The sequence below is a fragment of the Rhamphochromis longiceps genome, linkage group LG12 (genome assembly GCF_057381845.1).
Source record: "Rhamphochromis longiceps isolate RC_006_pf linkage group LG12, R_longiceps_female_GT1.1, whole genome shotgun sequence".
NCBI classification, from domain to species: domain Eukaryota; kingdom Metazoa; phylum Chordata; class Actinopteri; order Cichliformes; family Cichlidae; genus Rhamphochromis; species Rhamphochromis longiceps.
In genome coordinates, this window is record NC_140568.1 from 30,899,882 (window position 1) to 30,919,245 (window position 19,364).

At 39.6% G+C, this 19,364-nt stretch overlaps 1 protein-coding gene across 1 annotated transcript in view; it reads left to right on the top strand.

Moving 5' to 3' along the window:
- The window catches only part of grid2 (glutamate receptor, ionotropic, delta 2), a 548,960-nt gene that overhangs the window by 472,198 nt on the left and 57,398 nt on the right, over positions 1–19,364 (top strand). The window contains exon 13 of the mRNA XM_085425768.1: positions 5,732–5,927. Coding sequence (XP_085281894.1) covers positions 5,732–5,927 — 196 coding nt within the window. The remainder of the gene's footprint in view (positions 1–5,731; positions 5,928–19,364) is intronic.

Consider the following 19,364-nt stretch of genomic DNA (forward strand, 5'->3'; position numbering starts at 1 on the left):
GTCAGACTGGTTACATGGAAAACTTGAGCTTGAAAATATTGTGTTGTAAATGACCGCTGTTTGTTCAGGTTTCGACACGAGAATTTTTAAAATAATGTTCAAATTGCTTTGTATCCATGTGTAGATTGGCGCATGCGTTTGTAAGTACTCAGAGTTACACACAGATGAATTGTTTTACACATTTATAAATCTGGTTTATGCCTGTGGATCATATCATACACATTTGTAACCTCTTTAAGACTCATTTAACTCTATTTAAAACTGCACAGCACATCTAAATAGATGCACAACCTCTGTACTGCAAAGAAAGATGAGCCCAAGGCAAAAACTACATATATACATATAGTGCATTTGTATAAATGTGTGCTTTCAGTTATGATTGCACGACACCACGAACACATCTTTCTGTATAAGTATACAAGTATACATGACAAATCGTGCCTAACACACAGACACACACTGCATGCACCTTCAGTGTGCTGAAACCCGGCAACACACAAGCATGCATGCGCATGCAGATTGCTTACACACACGCGCAGTTAATTCTTTACCCTTTCTTTTCTCAAGCTCAGTCCTCCATTATATTATCTGTCTCACATATGTGTGTGTTTGTGTGTCCGTGTGTGTTCTACTGATCAAGGTAGGAAGAAAAAATGGCAAAGAGAGTTAGTGAAACAGTCAAAGTATGTTGAAATTGTTTTTAAAAGTGTTTTTGCAATCTATTTTTTATTTTTTTTGCCTAGGTATCAAGGCAACTAGAAAAGCTGCCTACGTTCAATGCACACACACACAAACACGCACACACACAGACATTTCCTGAAGCGCTGTGCCCTCTGTTTATCTATCCTTGTGATAATATGTTTGCCTGCTTCTCTCCTGGTGGCACTAGGAAACGCTCATCTCTCATTGGACTAATCAGCATGCCGAAGCATCCGCTATGCCCGGCAGTGCCACAGTTAATTGTGCTTGGCTTTGGAATAAACAACATTTATTTCTCTAAATCTCACAACTATCTGTTTCTTAATTTGGTTCTGTCAGTTTGTCTCTCTGTCATTCTCTTTTATGTGTTTAGAAGACCTTTCCTTTAGTTTACTTTGGTCACACTGCGCCCCTCATTCATGCTGTTGTTTTTTCTTCTTTGTTCTACGTCCTTCCGCCCAGCCTCTTGTAAAATGTGTCAATCTATAGTTTCTTTCTTTCTTTCTTTTGTCTGTCCTCAATTGCTTTTTGTTTGTTTGTTTTTCACTTTGCTGTCATTAATGAGTGGCTCTCAGTTTGCTGCCTCATTCAGCATACATTGAGCTAATTAAGGATTTCCATAAATTTTAATGCATTATCTTTAGTGTGTTGACTCTTCTTGGGTCATTAGTGTCATAATTACCAACTAAACAGCAGCACCCACATGGCCCAAGGCCTCCAAAGATGGGTTTTGGGGATAAGTGGTGAGATGGAACATTCCTAAAATAAACTGAGAGTAATTGTAAAGTGTAACAAAATCTCAATGGAGAGATGAGAAATGTAGCCATGCAGAAAAAAATAGCAGTCTGTGATGTTGTGATTAGCATGCACTTTTATCTGATAATCCTTGATTAACATATTATGTAGATGGAATTAGATTGAATGCATTTGTGTGATTGAGAGAGCGAATTAGTTAGTATGGAAAAGAGCAAAAGAGCGCACACATGGGCAAGAAAGGAAGAGAAGGTCGGGGGAAGAATGGAGGCATTCATCTCCTTAGTGTCTCCTATCAGGACAGACAGGATTTTTAAGTATTAATGCCCTTGTTTCATCCTGAAAATGAAATAACAAGTGAACGCTCAGAACTCTCTCTGGACTATTTCACGCTTGGATGTTTTCCCTCAATTTCAGTGTGAATCCTTTAGGAAAACAGTGAGAGATGGCAGTGGAGAGTAGCAAAGAGAGGGTGCTAGAGAGGAATGTACGAAGGGAGAGACAAAAGGGGAATAAGCATTATAAAGTGGAAATGAAGAGCGCAAGTGCGTGGAAGGAAAGATGAGATGGAGGAAACGGGAGTAAAGAGGCAAAGGTTAGAGATGGAGAAGGAAACAGAGAGAAGAGGAGCGGAAGGAAGCATGGTGAAGGGTTTTGGTAGTGGTGATGAGTCAGAATGGGGAATTTATTTTTCAGGGGTAAAAGTGAGGTGAGAGACAGCAGAGCGAACAGAGAGAATAGATGGAGCGGAAGAATTAGTTAGGCTGGGAAGACTAAAAGATGGATGGAGTGTTTGAGGATAAAGCGCTTCTTTCCTGGCCCAACCTCGTACAGGAGGAGACATATTTTATGGTTGATAAAGATTGCCAATAAAGTCAATCAGGTCATTTCACACTTGCTTGTGTGAATATGTCTGCTGGCTTTATAGTTACAGGTGACTCTTTGGTGGCTGTTGCATTCTTAGTAATCAGATAAAGCAGATCATTGTCCACTGGCAGATATTGATTACGTAAAGCTTAAGTAAGAAATGCATGATATGAAATCTGATTTGATCTGCTGTGACTTGGCTTGTACGTTCATTCTGCTTCTGACATCGGTGTCCCTGAAAAATGAACAGGAATACAAAATATTGCATGCTGCACCAGCACTTCAATGATATTGATGATCTGATGAAAACATAGAGACTGAAATGGCCACACAGATCAAAAGAACTTCTGGGATTTTTAAATTATGAAACAATAACGATTTTCAATTTAGCTAACCAAATGTGCCACAGCTGGAACCACTGCCACTTCAGCTGACTTCAGTCCGAGTATCGATTGCCTATTCCCGTGTACAGTATAGTTAGCGGTTAATGTGTTTCTGATAAAGGCTTCTACATTTACAGATTCAGTCTCCTACAAAACTGTGTAGCCACGATCATCTATGTCCTTTCAAGTTCATTTAGGCCAAATTAGCACCAAAATTAGAGTTTTTGGAGCTGATGATCTTTATTGACAGAAGCTTTTAGCAAAGGTGACCAGGTGACCAAATATGCAGAAACAAAGCTATGCACACAGGAATTATTCCTGCACATATTCAGATTAACCTGCTATTAAAAGGGCCCCTCTCTAGCTATTCAGTCTTTAAATCATTCTCTCACCCCGACACACAGACACACACACACACACACATATTCGCTATTTGTCACACAAAACATTCAGCTGCTGTTCACTCCATTTACTTGCTCATTGAGCTGCTTAGGGGTAATATAATTGGTTGCAAAATGAGCTAGCATACACAGGACAGGAACACAATTTTGTGGACACACAGATCCACAGACACACACACAGAAATTAATTTCACATAAAACACTCACAGAAAGACAGTTAAACACATAATGCATATGGGCATTTTTCCATGAGACACCCACACAATAGTAAAAGAATTTGAGGAATTTAATAGTGTTTAAAGAAAAAAATACATTAAAATAAGAGTTATAGATACTTCTTACGTTTACAGATTTTGGTTTGACCACTATGCTTTCATCTAATTTTTTAAAAGTAGTCTTCATGAATAGATCTCCCAGCTTCTTTAATGACTGTCCTGTCACACACAGCCACCCTTCCACTCAAACCATAACTCAAGAAGTAAGTCACGTAGGATTTTGAAGTTGATATTAAAAGTGTATATACTAAAAATCTTGTATGACTTTGAATCTCAGTGACCTTGACCTCGAGGTCAAATTCTTTGAAAATATTCTGAATGTGATAACTTGAGAACAAGGTGGCATAGGATTTTGAAATCTATACCATAGGTGTATCTACTAGGAGGCTGAGGGGTACCACTGGCCGCCGCCAGTATTTTTAGACTTTGTGAACCACACAATTACACACATTTTCAGTTTTAAGGTTTTGTGTTTTCCTTGCCTTGTCAATCGTGGAAATATATGCAGTGGTTGTTCAAAAAAGGGTAAATCATATGAGATCTGTATTTTCTTTAAACATACATTTCAGTTGTATGCTGGATACTATCCTTGCGATGTTTCATTATTAATCAAAATAGTCAGTGAAACCAACACAAACCATTTTTATCTGTTTTTGGGGGGTTTCTTCCAAATGAAATTTGGTCTAATGTAATGCAGAGCTAATGCATGATTCTTTCTCTCTGTCTCCTGCACACGCACCATTAAAGAACAAGCTTAGAGTTACTATGCAGTGAAAGCAATTCACAAAGGGGGAATCCCGGTCAAAGAGTGTGCTGACAGGCGTGCATATTCACGGGGGAGCGGTGGGGAGGGGAGATTATTTAGGCCAAAGATTAATTGGCGGAAATAAAAGATTCATGTTCATGGCAAAGTTCATTAAAATCTTCAAAGGATTTTTTCTTTCTTTAGAATGGGTCAGCGAGATATTTAAGGAGGGCTGGAGCCAAGGGGGAAGCGTAAGAGCTGTCCCTTCCATATTATGTCACACGTGTGCGTGTCTGTGTGGGTGTGTATTTATCAAAATGAACAGTGTAGTAATATTGCAAGCAGTAGCTACTTATATTTGTGCCCATTGTAAGTCTGCTTCGTGGGTGTACTGTATTACAACTGAATTAATGAAGTAAGATAATATATACTTGTTGTTCTTCATTAAGCAGGACATGTTGAGTGTTTTTGTGTGCATGTTTTGTTTCCCAAACGTTTGTCTCTCAAATCCATGGGTGGTATGTAGCAAACAAACAGTAATTAGTTTTCGTAATGGTTCTCCATTACATTTCTCAGCGGCCAAACTCTTTGAAAGGAAACCCAAGCACCGTTGCGTTATAATTAACAATAGCTTGTGTATTCCCCCAGAGGTGACAATTTATGGGTGAGAGGTGGAACGAAGGAGAAAGGAAGAGAAACTTGTATGTGTGTTTGTGTTTTTCAGTTCTTTATGAGTGTTTCCATTTTCTTGGTGTAGTTCTAGAAATCTTGAGTATGTGGTTATCCTAGCCATCTTATTAGTGCTACTGTTGAAACTGGTTTCCAGCCACATCTTTTCATACCCATTTGTCGTGGCCAGTTTCCTTTTTTAAAATAAATCCTGAATGTCAATTAAATGTTGCTGCCAACTCCTGCTTTTGGTCCTTAGAAAAATTAATGGCTAGGTGAGTGTCTGAACCACAGTACAGCTGGCCACTCCGTTTATACTCAATTTGTACCATCCAAAATCCCCCCTTTCCAGCCCCTCTTAGGTATCACGGGGAATTACTAAGACAGCAACAAAAGACTGATTATTCACCATGTCCTGTAGAGCCAAGCCCAAAGCTCCAAAGTTAGGATTTCAAGTCAGTGAATGGATAGTTGATTTAGGTGTTTTCTGCTTTCATATAGTTATATGCTTTGTAATAGGTGTTTCATGTTAGGCTGATTCCATCATAAGTGTACCGTATGTGTAAAAGTGCAGACTGAGCTGTGTAGTAATCTTGTACTGTGAAGTGAGTGAATAGAAAGCTGAAACGAGTGTTTTGCTAAAGTGCAGTTAACCTGGGGTCTGATCGTTTCTGTGATTTTAATACCACCGTCATTTGGAAAAGCATTTTACAAAAGAATTACCCAGAAAGTATCAAATGAAATCGTAGTGTCTGCTATTATTACGAGCACTAGTAGAACAAGAGTGATGCTGTTAAAAAGTACTACATCTACAGTCAGCAAGGATCAAATGTGTATCAATACAGGTGAAGGATCTTTCAGGCTCAGCCTTTTTTACAGTTGATAGATGAATGAAGATGATGTGAATATTAACCCTTTTCACCACCTGTGTCTCTGTAGGTCTCTGCAAGACTTATCCAAGCAGACAGAGTTGCCTTACGGTACAGTGTTGGACTCTGCAGTTTATGATCAGGTGCGCTCCAAGGCAATGAACCCCTTTGAAAGGGATCCCATGTACTCCCAAATGTGGCGGATGATTAACCGCACAGGAGGAGGCAATAATAACGTTGAGGAGTCAAAAGAAGGCATTCGCAAGGTACGTCTTTTCATTTTTTATTATTTTTTTTGGTTAATTAAACTTTGGCACAGACAAAATGATTGTGGTTAATGAAATAAACACCGGAGTCGAGTCATTCCCCTGATAGGGTTTGAATGAACAGGACAGGTGGTGGTGGTGCCGGTGGTGTTAAATATCTCTTCTACAATATAAAAAAATAGCAAGGATTAGAGGATTAGGGGGATTTGAGTACTTCTAAATCAGCTTTTACTGTTCACTTTAAAAACATACAGATGGGTGTCAAATTAAAAGAAATGACGTGAGTCCCCTGGTGAAGTGAAGTGGTGAAGTGTGAGAAAAAAAAATAGTGAAAAGTTTTTCTGAGTGTTCGCCTTTGAAACCATTGTCATCATAAAACTATTTTATATTGATGTCAGTGGTACCATCTAGTTACTTAGTCTCTCTAGGGGGATGGGGGGAGGTCACTAAAGGGTTTTTTTGAGTGTAGAAATGATGTGAATCTGTGATACTGGTATGGCTGTTACCACCTCTCACCGCAAATGAGCACTTGAGATTTTGAATGTTAGACAGCACTCTCCACCACCATCATCAAATCACCAAATGAGGAAATGTGCTTTGGAAGAATAATGCTCATCGGTCCAGCAGAGGTCCAGAAACTTGGAGAATCAATGCCGGGCGGGGGAGTGGAAGCTGCTCTGGATGCACAAAATCTTACTAAAACACATTATATTGGCTTTTCACTTTATTTGTCACCCTTCTGCATTTCATGGTATAGCATCCCTAAAAAACAAAAACTCCTTAGTGTTGTGGCTCAGTCTCTCTCCATGAATCACCCGACATCTTTGCTCTCCAAGAGGGCAAATTTACTTGAAAGCATTGCTGTCCAGCATGTTGTTAAATGTTCAGACTCATCATAAAATTTGTCATGTGACTAAGGCGCACGTCACGCACTGTGCGCATATGTTTTTGGCAGCTGGAGTAGATTTTCACGTTCCAAAGGTTTTCATGCTCCTTTGGCTGCTCGTAAGAAGGAAAGAATTGCAAGTTTTGCTATCGTGTATTTTTAATACAGTGATATTTGTGACCATTCATCTTTAGTGTGCGTATTTTTGATGTATTATGGGTATTGAACAATTTCTATTGTTGGGATGTTGTCTTTTAAAAGTTTCACAGACATTTTCTATCCTTTCCAACATTCACTGTCATTACTATGTTTTTATGTACTTTTATGTATTACCCAGTCATTTTTATCAGGTGCACTAATATGCAGATTAAAGTTTCTTATTTTTTTTCTTACATAAGTTATGCAAATATCAGTGCCCATTCAGCATTTGCTAGTAATGCCTAATTCATAATGCGTAATACAGAGAATTGAAGATGTTTACCGTATGGTCTACAGTGCATCCTTACAAAGCACCGACTCAGCCCTGTTTTGACATGCCGCTCATGTTACAGGGTCGTCTGTGTTGATCGGGGATAAATGATGTTAATGATACACAGATAACGTTCGCATGACTAAATACTTAATTCCCTTGGTGATTACCCAGCATCATAAATACCTGACTGCTGCATCTCATTTGCATGCATCCCACTTTCTGTTTGCATCGTGCTTCGCTCTTCCAGAGGGTCCCACTTTCTCCTTTCTCCTTCCAGAATATATTAGACTTAAACCAGAGCCAGCATTAGAAGGAGTGATGAAAGTGGCACACGGTAGTTTTAAAATTATGCATTCAATCCAGTGTCTAATAAGATGGAAGAGTGGAACCATTAACACTTACTAAGAATCATTTTTTGTTGGTCATGTAAACATGTATACTTAATTATTATTATCCCCAGAAACACAAATAAGGTAGTATTTTATTGTAAAATAGGGTTGTTTGTTGCATCAGCAAAAGTATTTATCACCTTCACTACAAACTTGACACCGACAGCTTGAGAAAACACGTTTACCTAGTGAGCTGACATCTGTGATTCTGGCATAATGGGTTGAGAAATAGTGGCACCAAAGACAAATCACACCTCGAATTTTCTGTAACGATTTTTTAAAGGATTTTAAAATTGTGGTATTTCTGCAGCACATGGGCTACCACAAGCTAGTATGGTACAGAGAGATCATGAATACACATTGTCATTTGATGGCTTTGCTCGGGAGACAGTCCTGTTCACGAACCACGATGAAACCTGTCATTATGGCAACACATAAGATAATAGTGTGCTCTCCCACCACTCTGGATATTTGGTTCACATGAAAACAGCAGGTCATAGCCGTGGCGCTCGCCATTAAGGTCGACAAGACCAAAGTCAAACTCCGATTGGCAGCAGGAAGTTGTGGGAAAAAAAATCTGTTACACCCTGCGTGCGAATCACTGGAATACCACACTTAACAAGAACAACTCGAATGTGAAGTATCACTGCAACTGTACAACCCAGGGGAACACCTGAAACTCCCTATGTGATGCAATTCAGACACAGTGTGCACGCTTTAAATGAGTTCATGGCCAGAGACACTGTCAGACACATTGCTGTTGCGGAAATGTAAAAGTCCAGTTCCTGCTAGCAGACTGGGTTGGGGCGACTCATAAATATATATCAAGAAGCAGTTCTTCTGGGCAGTGCTTCAGTAATTATCAGCTGAGACTGAATTTTCCATGATAAGTAAGTCATATGAAAAAAAAAGGGCTGCTTTTCAGAAGCAGCGCAGTGGGAGGAGGCAGGACTGACAAGAGGCAGGACTGGATGAAGGTTTTTGAGAGAGGATCTGCTTTTTCATGGATAAATTCTCTATGACGGGGTGACACCTCCAGAGTGGCAAGCAAGCACTGCAGAGCAGAACTGAGAGCGAATACAAGAAGGAAGCCGATATCCCCTCTGAATATGTCTCTCTTGATTTTATACTTTACTTTATTCTTTCATCCCCTGCTCTGCATTTCCGTTCCTTTCTTCTCACCTGCATCTTTTTTCCCCCTCTTTTTTTTCTTGCACTGCACCATTTGGCTGTTAGTGTTCTATCTCTCCATCGCGCCCCGCCTCCCCCACTCTCGACTCCTACCCAAATCTTTCTTTCGTTCTCTGCTTCTCCTTATAATATTTCATTCTGCAACCCCGCTGTCTCTCTGTCTGTCTTTTTTTTTCATCTACTTTGTGTTAAAAGCTACAGGGTGCACTCTAGTGGTTCACTAATGCCTGTCCCTCTCTGCTGACTGCATTGACACAAGCTGATTTTTTTCCCCCTTCTGCTGCAGTGCCACTGACAGTGACACTGCCGCCTTGACTGTGTACGTTTAAGCAAATGAATCAAATTAACGGTTTAATTATTCCTAAATTTGGTGGAACTGGGAAACACTGGATACATCCTCTACATTCTGTACATGCAGAGCTTACCAATCATTGATTTTTCCTTTAGAGAAAACATTTTGTCAATGTGGAGACGTTCAACCTGTTAAGAATTCTTCTCATGCTGACAAATACATTTAGAAGGTAGTAAACAGACGCCTGAAATTATTTATTTTTTAAGCTGGAGGCTAGACGCAAAGCTATAATATTATTAACAGACTCCATGAGTCAGACATTTTTGGTTTTCTGTCTTTGTCTGATTTATTCTGATCCGTTTGTCTTCTTCAATCCCGTCCCTTTTGCTATATTTGATTCCCGTGAGGTTAAGAACTTGATATATTTTCCCCCTCAGTGTCATGCTCTCTCGCTCCCTTCTGTCTCTTCCTGCACTTTCTCTCTGTTTTTTTTCTCCTCTTTCCCAATAAACCTCTTACCCCTCTCCGTCACCGTTGTCTCCTGTGCACTATGGATTTTCTCCCTTTTCAGTTTCGATCCCCCGTGGCAGAATAATATTATATGTCAGAACAGGTCAGTGTCTGGGCTGTCTCTGCTATCACTCACACACAAACGTGCAGCCTACACACACACATAAATGCACATACACAAAGACCTACTCAGATTCAAACACAGATACAAAATTTGCATTTCCCCAAGTAGCATGCTTTACACATGCATTAACACATTTCCCCTCATGCACGCCTTGCATACTTTGATACACAAACACACACCAAGCCAGCCAAGCCAGCCAAGCGCTCCTGTCATGGAGTAATATATGTGTCGCTCCCATTTCAGTCAATGATCAAGGCACTCAATAGAGTGAGAGGTGTTGCACCTCTGCCTTGATATCTCATTAACTTTGTGTCACATATGATATCTAAACCGCTGTGCTCTGTGTCACTGTTTGACATAATGGCATCCTCATTTAAGTCAATGGAGGACTTACTTGTGGTCCCATCTATTTATTATTGCATTGTCTCAAGAGTGAAAGCAAAGTCTTTTTTTGTCTGTCAGTATCAGTTACTTACCCTCTAAATTATATGAAACCCTTACTGACATCGATAATAATAAGATGCGCCGATATTAGCGACGGTAACTGTAGAATCTCGCAACTCCTTAAGCTGGATCACTGAGCATTGTCTTACGTTTTCTTTATATGACTCTATATGGTTAATAAAATGCTCTACTTATGCGACTACAGTTTAAAGCCTCATCTAGTGATTTTTGTTGTTGATAATAATTTCAGCCAATGTGACAGGAGACTGTACCATGAAATGGAAACGTTTTCCACTGAGCGCCGTTTATGTCCTAATACTATAGCACGTACATGCATGCTTGGCATACTCTATCACATTTCACTTGAAGCTCACAAAACTAAAACCTTCAGATTTGCATGTTTATTCACATACGTGCCAATGCCGACACGTACACACACCTGACTCGGTTGAATTAAGTATCCCTGTGTGAATATTTGACAGCTACTCTCTGTCAGGCTTTAAGAGTCTCTGATGACCGCTGAGTGATTTTAGAGTTGAGTGGATTGCCAGTGAGTGATTTTCTGTCTGTATGACTTTCTGCTCCACCATGGGAAGGTACCACTTTAGAAAATGCATCTTTTCCCCTCATGACATTGCCTACTATATATTACCGTTATTCCTAAAAAAAGAAGAGCAGAAAGTATTGAAACTTTCACTGCAACATTATCAACGATAGGCTGGGGAAGGGGGGGCTTCACGGTATAGAGGTCCTGTTCTCCAACAAAGACAGGCAACACTGTGTGAATTCAATATCCTTCCAAACTTACCCTGCAATAAATAATTTTCAAAAGGACGATGAAGGCTTTGGAAAAAAATTTCCCATACTTGTAGCAGCCAATGAAAGCTTGGAAATGGATGGAGAAAAAGAGGTCAGACGAGTGGGCTGAAAGCAGTGAATCTGAAATTAAATGCTTCATACATTATGAATATATTTGGATTATACTATATAGAGGAGCATTTACTTCAGGTAAAGCGCTTTTACATAGCTGCTGTCACTTGTGAAGCCGTCTCTTCACTGAAAAATACCAATTTCTTGGATCTGAATTTCAAATTCTTATTACCTGAAAATGGATCTGACCCACTGAGCTGATAAGGTCACATCAATCAAGAGAAGCATATAATATATAAACATTAATTCACTTTCTATAATCCCTTAGTATACTTTTGTCATGTGGAAGTTTTCTGACCACACAGAATCGTCTTTCATTCCTGGAGACGGGAAATAGAGGTAAAGTGAGTAGGAAAATGATGCAAAGTAAATGGCCCAGCCAGGCTATCAGGTCCCCCCACACGTCAAAAATACCTGTGAGCGATGCTATGTAATACTATGCAACGTTTACCAGTGAAGGAAAATTCCTCCACTTATCCTACATATGCTCAACTCCATTGTGCAACAAGCTGTTTTCTGCCACTTAATTTCATCCCATCACCGTCTCCCCATTTAGCATAACGACTCTAGAAATTGTACTAAAAATTATCATCATCTCTTCACCTCTGCTGCATATATCTTGAAACAGGAAGTAAGTATCTGTATAATGTAAGCCTATAAGGTTTCGCCAATTTACCATAATGACTTCAGTGATGATGATAAAGATTATGCCGAGTCCTCATCCAGATAGAGCTGGTGGCAAATCATCCAAGACCTGTTTGGATCCTTCAGCCATCACAGCACTCTAGAGGACAATCGAGACAAAGCAGAGGAGAGGAAGATGACATAGATGGCGAATTGGTGCTCGAGGAGTAGGAAGACGGAAATTGGGAAATTTAGGTGGCATGAGGGCGATAAAGGGGGGAGGGAGATGAACTAGTGAAAATTGAGAGAGTGAATGCATGTGGATATGAAGGGACAAGAAAGAAGTGCAAGGAGAGGACTGAAAGGAGGGATGATATAGAGATAGAGAATGAATAGGTAGACAGTGACCTAGACAGAACTGAAGAAAAGGATTAGCCATATGTTGCTAAAACATATATTTTATTTACTATATTGTTTATTTCTTACAGTTTCACTCTTGCTCTAGCAAGGCCTTAAATGCATACATATATGAGACCAATGATTCTGAGTGCTATGCTCTGAAAGGGTTACAAGCACTTGGAAGGGAAGAACTCCCTTTTAACAGGAAGAAGCATTACCAGCCATGTTTCCAGTTTCTGATTAGTTTCATTTTTAGTGGTTGGTTATTTTTGCTGTTTGCCCTCCATTCAGATTTAAGAACCAAACTCGCTGACAAAATCTGCTCCTTTACAACATAAGCCGTCCACTTGAAGGCTGATGCTTGCCCCATGCATTCAAATGTGAAGCCAAGGAGTCCTTAACAAGTATCTTTTGGAAGTGAGATTCACCGCTATGAAAACCCAAGCGTGTCGCTGCATCAAAGTCAAAGGACACGTTGTTTGTGAGACTCCAGCGACTTTGATAAGACACTGAGAAAGCACAGAGATTCAGAACAGGTTAATCAAAAATCACCCGCCCATTTAAGGTTTATGAGTGCTTGTTCACTGCCTCTCTCTCTCTCTCTTCATTAGTCAGCCATCCAGTGTGAATCAGCGAGGTGGACTGGGGGTGTGTGGGGAGATTATGTTTAAACAGAGGATAACATTGAAGCTCACCCCAGATGCCTCACTTTGTGTGCGTGTGTGAGTGCAGGCACATGTTACTCTTCTCTCAATTTAGAGAGGCCTCTCTAACACCTGTTTACCCTCTCAAATCACGGTTAACATTGTATCTGTAGGCAGCAGTGCTCTCTGAGTCTGTATGTGTTTGTATCAGTGTCACAGTTCTTTAAGGACCTCCTGCCAACCACTCATTGGTCAGGGAGTTGCCAAGGTTACCGAGCAGGGTGGCCCAGCTGTGCTCAGGGTGACAGATCTCTGTGTTTATGATTCCTCTCCCCCTGTGTTTGAGAGAGGTCGACTTTTCATGAACAAAGCTCTCGGGTCCCAAGGTTGCCTACAGCTATGTGACTTGTATCTCTTACACTGCACCCACTAACACAATATTCTCCCTGCGCTTCCTCTTGTCACTCCTTCAATTTTGTTTCTTTCTTCCTCGTGTGCTCTTGGTTCCTCTTTTTGCTGATGTTGTTGCGCTTCTGTAGTCCGGAGTGACACTTGCGGTATTTTTGTGCCTGAGCCAGTGCTCTGACACGGTGCACTTACAAGAGGGGCTGAGGCAAGACCCGTTTCATTAGATTTTTAAAAATTGATGCCATATTTATGTGTTTGTCATGTATTTTATTGGATTTGAATGAAATCTCTGCTGAGCCATATAAGCCCGTGATATATATCTGTCACTATGCCATGGTGCAATATCCTCTGTAATAATCCAGGCTATGCTATGACCAGAAAATGCCTTTTTTGGCTGCTGGGCTCTCTCATTTTCTATTTTCTAGTAGTGCAAATCACCCCGACAGGAAAAAGAGAAAGCTCTTTTCCTGCAGAGCCTGATAGCTCATTAGAATTCAACACAACAAGCCCAAACAGCAAACATATTTTCCTGCTGTTACAATTCTGTGCCTATGTGATGACAGTGTTTCTGTGTTGTGACTGAGATTTGGGGAAAGCAGATGAAAAGAGGACTAAAGACGAAGGAAATGGGGGTAAATTTACTCTCCATATTAAAGAGGGAAGATTGTAAGGATTGAAAGAGACATTTGAAATAAGGGAATTATAGATGCTAAACAAAAATGGAGAGAGGGAGAGATGGAAGTTCATCCTTGCTCGCTGTGGTGATTGATTAAAAACTGGCATGTTTGCTGGAGATGTGACAAATCGGCATAGAGTGAAGGGAACAGAGGGAGAGAAAGTATTGAAGTAAGGAGAGGAGATAAGGGTTCGGTATGGTTAAAAAAAACTCAAAGAAGAGAAGAAGAAATATTTATGTTATCTATTTCTATCTATTTATGTTTTCTTCTCTCTGTTCTTATATTTAAGAACGATGCCGAAATTGCCTTCGTATCGGTTTCTCCTTCTTCTGCCGCCCAAGCGTCAATCCATCTGACAGCCGCACAACAGTCTTCTTCTGGATTTAGTTTTTTCTTCCTCTGTTTGCCTCCCTCGCTCACCGAGTCAGTGTGTGTTTTTCCTCTCGTTCCCTTTCATCCCGCGCTATACCTCTTGTGTCTAATAATAATTACAGCACCTCACAAAGAAATCAATGAAAGTCAGCAAATGAATGCAGCAATTTATAGACCTGCTTTATTGCTGGATATAAATTGCATTAATGCAGCACTTGCGAGCACACATCTGTGTTTGTGAACTCGTGTTTACATTTTAGTGTAGGTGTGTGTGTGTGCGCACAGTATACTGCTGTATGCAGGTCTGTTGTCATAAAGGTATATCTGCATGTTCATGCAAAGCTCTATATCTGTGACACGGCTTTACAATTTGTAACCAAGAAACTTTTTTTTTGCATTAAAAAGAAAGAAAGAAAAAATAAAAACAAGTTTGGCCAAGAGATTTAAGGTTACGTCCTGTAGAAATACGTTAGAGAAAATAGGAGAAACTGCTCAGAAGGTTTAAAAAAATCCCTTGTTGGTCCATATTACTTTTCCCCCTCTCATTTTAACGGTCTTCCCCAGAAGAGTATGTGAGCTTGTCCAGGCAAGCATGTAATCCCGGCAATGCAACGTGCACTTGTTCATGATTCACTGTCCTCAACATATGCAGGACACATCCTCAATATTTGGCAGAAGGGTGCAAAAAAAGTGCAAAGATTTCTCCCTGTGTGATGTTATCGACCCTGCTGCTTCCCCTTTCAGTCCCTTGATTACCCAACAATCACCTGTAGGCCCCCACACAGTGGATATTTCCTTATCACTTCCTAGTTTTGGAACTGAGATCTACACTTTGATTTTGTTCTTTAACACCTCGATTCCTTTTCTTTAGTTTTCTTTTTTGGTTTGTAGATATCCTGCTGTGTTTGGGATCATTGTCCTGTTGCCTGACCAAATTTCTGCCAAACTTTAGCTGTCAGACAGATGGCTTCATATTTGCCTCTGAATACTTTGGTATACAGAGGAGTCTGTGGTCGACTCAGAGTCTTCAAGGTACCCAGACCACTGTGCTTGACAGCTGGTAGGAGGTGTTTGTGCTGATATGCGGTGTTTGGTTTTTGCCAAACATCTTCACTTTGGCCTCGTCTATCCAAAGGACATCGTTCCAGAAGTCTTCTGGTTTGATCAGCTGCAGCTTTGCAAACCTAAGCCGTGCTGCCATGTTGTTTTTAGAGAGAGGAAGCTTTCTCCTGACAAACCTTCAAAAACAAGCCATACTTATTCAGCCTTTTTCTAACTATACTGTCTTGAACTTTAACATTTAACATGCTAATGGAGGTCTGTGGAGTCTCTAATGTAGGTTTTTGTTCACTGATACATGCACAGTCTCGCCTTGGGGAGAATTTGCTGGGATCACACCATTGTGGTTTTGTGTTGACGCATAGCTGAGTGCTCTACACCAACAGCTGCTTTTATAGTTACTGGTCATCAATTAATTAGAAGAATAGCCTAATACCAGGCCAAACACAGGTTAAACTCTGGTTCTGGTTCAAAGAAATTCTGTTTGGTGATCTTCTATGAAATGCACTCTCATGTACCCGTAACCATGCTTAACACTGCCGTAACAATATCCAATCCATTGCATGTTCCCCTCTCCCCTGCAACAAGATGGCAAACTTTGATAAACTCACATTCCAGCTGGTCTTAAGTTACTGTTTAAGTTCTTTGAGCTGTGCTGTTTTTAAAGACACTAACAAAAAGGAAACATGTCACAGTTTGCTTCTCATGTGTTTGGTAGAGACAAGCGCAGAAACAAATCATCTCCCCAACATGTTTCACATTCTTTACTTGTGGTGTTTAGTAAATATTTCTTATTTTTTCCCCTTTTACTTTAAAGTTTTAAAGATATTATCTTGCAAACACAGAGGCTTTGCTATTATGCTTTTGATTTTCTTGTTTGTTTATTTTTTAGGTATATAAAGGATCTGGGTCTTTAAATATGTGAAGTTAAAAGTAGTCTTTAGCTAAACTGCTTTAAAAAATATGGTTGTGCTGCTTATGTTTTTGTTTTAGCCCAAATTAACAAGAATATACCTACTTATGTATCTTTAGATGCCAAATGCATTACTTGTAGTTGTAACTAGTTGTAAGCTGTATTTGTGTACTTGTAAGTTGTAACTAATACTTAACCAAACTTCAACAATAAGTCTCTCCAAAGTCTGCAAGCAGAGTTATGTTTGGAGGATAACCAGCAACAAGCATTTAATTTAAAGAATATGATGTCCTCTTAGCGCTCTAAGGTTAAGATTTAGTGTTTAGTAAGTATGAAAAAAGTCAGTATGTTGCTGTCTACGTTAACTGAGCTGAGTGGTGTATGAAGGTTTGTAGTGGTTTGTATCAAACTTTATTCATCAGCAAGCACAAACAGCTATGTATCGGTCAGTCTCCATGGGCATTGCTTTAATCAAGCTGAGCTTTCTCGCTTGTAAAACTATTTAGGAGTAATTTCATTTACATAGTTGGTGGTTAATTGGGTAACATAAAAGCTGTGTAGGTAGAGGAGATGAAACCTGTAGTCAGTGTAAGATGTTAGAATAAGAATACTGAATATTGAAGTAAAAACTGCTTTGATTATTTTTTGGCAAGTAGCATAAGGCATATTTGAGAGTTTAAGCAAAAACACGTGTTTTAATCTATCCTATAGTAGTGTAATCTAAAAAAGCATGTTATCTTAGCCTTTGTGGGCAGTTACTGTTGAGAACTGTGTATTCTTCTTCCTGAAAAGCATCCACTTTACTCAAAACATAGAAGTTTGCAGCCTTAATGATTTCTCCTACACCTTTAATGAGCCAGCCCACATTCTCTCATCCATAGACTAACAAGAGATAACCATGCAGAAAAAATAATACCAAAGTTATCTACTTATTGCAGAGAAATTGATTTAAAAAAAACTTCTAGCAATTAGATGATACACATAAAAGAATTTTGATTTTACAATACAGACAACACCATAATTTAAAAGGGCAATCTCAATTCCAAATAGTAATTAAAATGATAAAACATTCCAACAACCTTTTTTTTTTTTGAGGCAATAGGATTACTTTTTTTTTTTATTGAATTCCTTTTTATCTATTACTGAAGTCCAAGATGAAAAAGATAGCACATAATTATTGTATTTATAGGCCCTGCTGGAGATTAAAATGCACACAGTCTGGCTGAGAGAAATATGAAAGGGAGCACAACAGCAATTAGGCCAATAGAAGCACAAAGAGCAAAGTTGTGAAAGTTAGACAATAGTATTATTCAAAGAGCCAAATGCTCCTGCTGAAAGAAAGAAAAATAACCGTTTTTAAACACATTTTTCATCTGCCTGCTCTCCGTCATGTCTAGCCAACTCTGCAACCTGAAGCAGACTGTTAGATTACATCTTAATTTCCCAGATAAAAAGAGGCTGAAACTGAAAAAGCAGAGAATGGATCACTCAGTCCCCTGTGTTTTGAATGAAAGTGGAAAGGGCAAGTTTAATCTCCGGACTGTAGATTAATTAGGAGGACAAAGTAAGAGGTGGGGGGAATTTAAGAGAGAAAAAAAAAAAAGCATTTTATTAATGATTTCGTGGTGGGATATCTGGTTACAATTGACCCTCATCTCTTATCGTCGCCTCACGTTCAACCCGTTCTATTTTTCATTCTCTCCTCCCTCCCTCTTCTCTGGTATTTCTTAGCCTTTTATTTATTTCTCCGTTGTCTTCTTATGTCTACACCACTCTCACTGTGAATAGAAGGCTTCTCTTTCTGTCTTTTCTTTCACCTGCATGTCCTGCTCTTTTCCTTCATCTCCTCTTTTTTTTCTCCTCCTGGTTCTCGCTCAATGGTGTTTGTCTTCATTTTTTCACTCCTTTCTGTTTGATGTCTCCTTCTGTGTTTGCATCATCTATCCCCTTTTCTATCCCTTCCATTCATTCTCTTCACTTCACCTATACTCTTGGGCTTCTCTTCATTATCAAGGTGTTTTCACATCCACACTCCTTTCTCTCTCTCTCTGTGCCTCTCGCTCTTTTCTCCCCTGTTCTCCTCCATACTTCTTTTTCCACTGTCCTCTCATTTTCATGCGACTCACTGGGCAGCCACACTCAGCGTCTTTATCTCTGTCTGTGGGAGAGGAGGCAGCCCAGTGCCAGCAACTAATGGACTTTTGGAGAACACAGACAGCCATGCATCACAGTCCGGAGAACTACATAGGGAGAAAGAGAAGGAGGATTTGGAGTGAAGCCAACGGGAGAGTGATTTGGGACAGAGAAGGAAACAGACGAATGAGGGAAAGAGTGATAGCGAAGAAAAAAATTAAAGTTAGAGGATCCTCTCAAGCAATACATGGAAAGGAAATAGGGGAGAAAAATATTTTGCTTGTGGGAGCTATAATCAATAAAAATTCTTTACAGATTTAACACTGCACATCTTTCCTTAATTTACCAATGCAACTTTGTCAGCCAGCTTCATCATAGTCATGCAAACAGAAAAAATGCCTATAAACGTTTTTTTTTAAAAAGTGATGTGGTTTAAAAGCTTGCAAAAAAATAATAATGGAGCCCTTTTTCCAAATGGTGGCAAGAAGAGTTAGAAAGTGACTAAAGAGTTGTTCAGTTTGAAGATTATTCAACTATAGGATTACTTGGACAACAAAGTTTTTAGAAATAGCCTCTTTTCACACTTTTTGTAGTAAAAATATAAATTCAAGATGTGTGTGGATAATTTCTTTCTTTTTGCCTGTTATCATCTGAGATATTAGAATTTTAACTTGACAGAATTGTGGAAAAGCTGATCATCACGATCAATAGACTAGCTATTTAATTTCCATATACCCTTGACCAGCTATTGTAGCATGCCACGAAGGAGGAAAAATGAGTTGCTGTAAATATGTATAAATTTCGGGGTTAATGTTGAACATTGCCACAAGCCCAAGGCTTTTTAGATGCAAGAGGGAGATTGGTTCTCAGCGCTACACTTCTGTCCTGTGAAGCCTCCCTCTGTGGCATTAAACCACTTCCAAAGAACCTTGAAGGCAGGTTGTGAAAGTATGCAAAGGATTTATGGTGC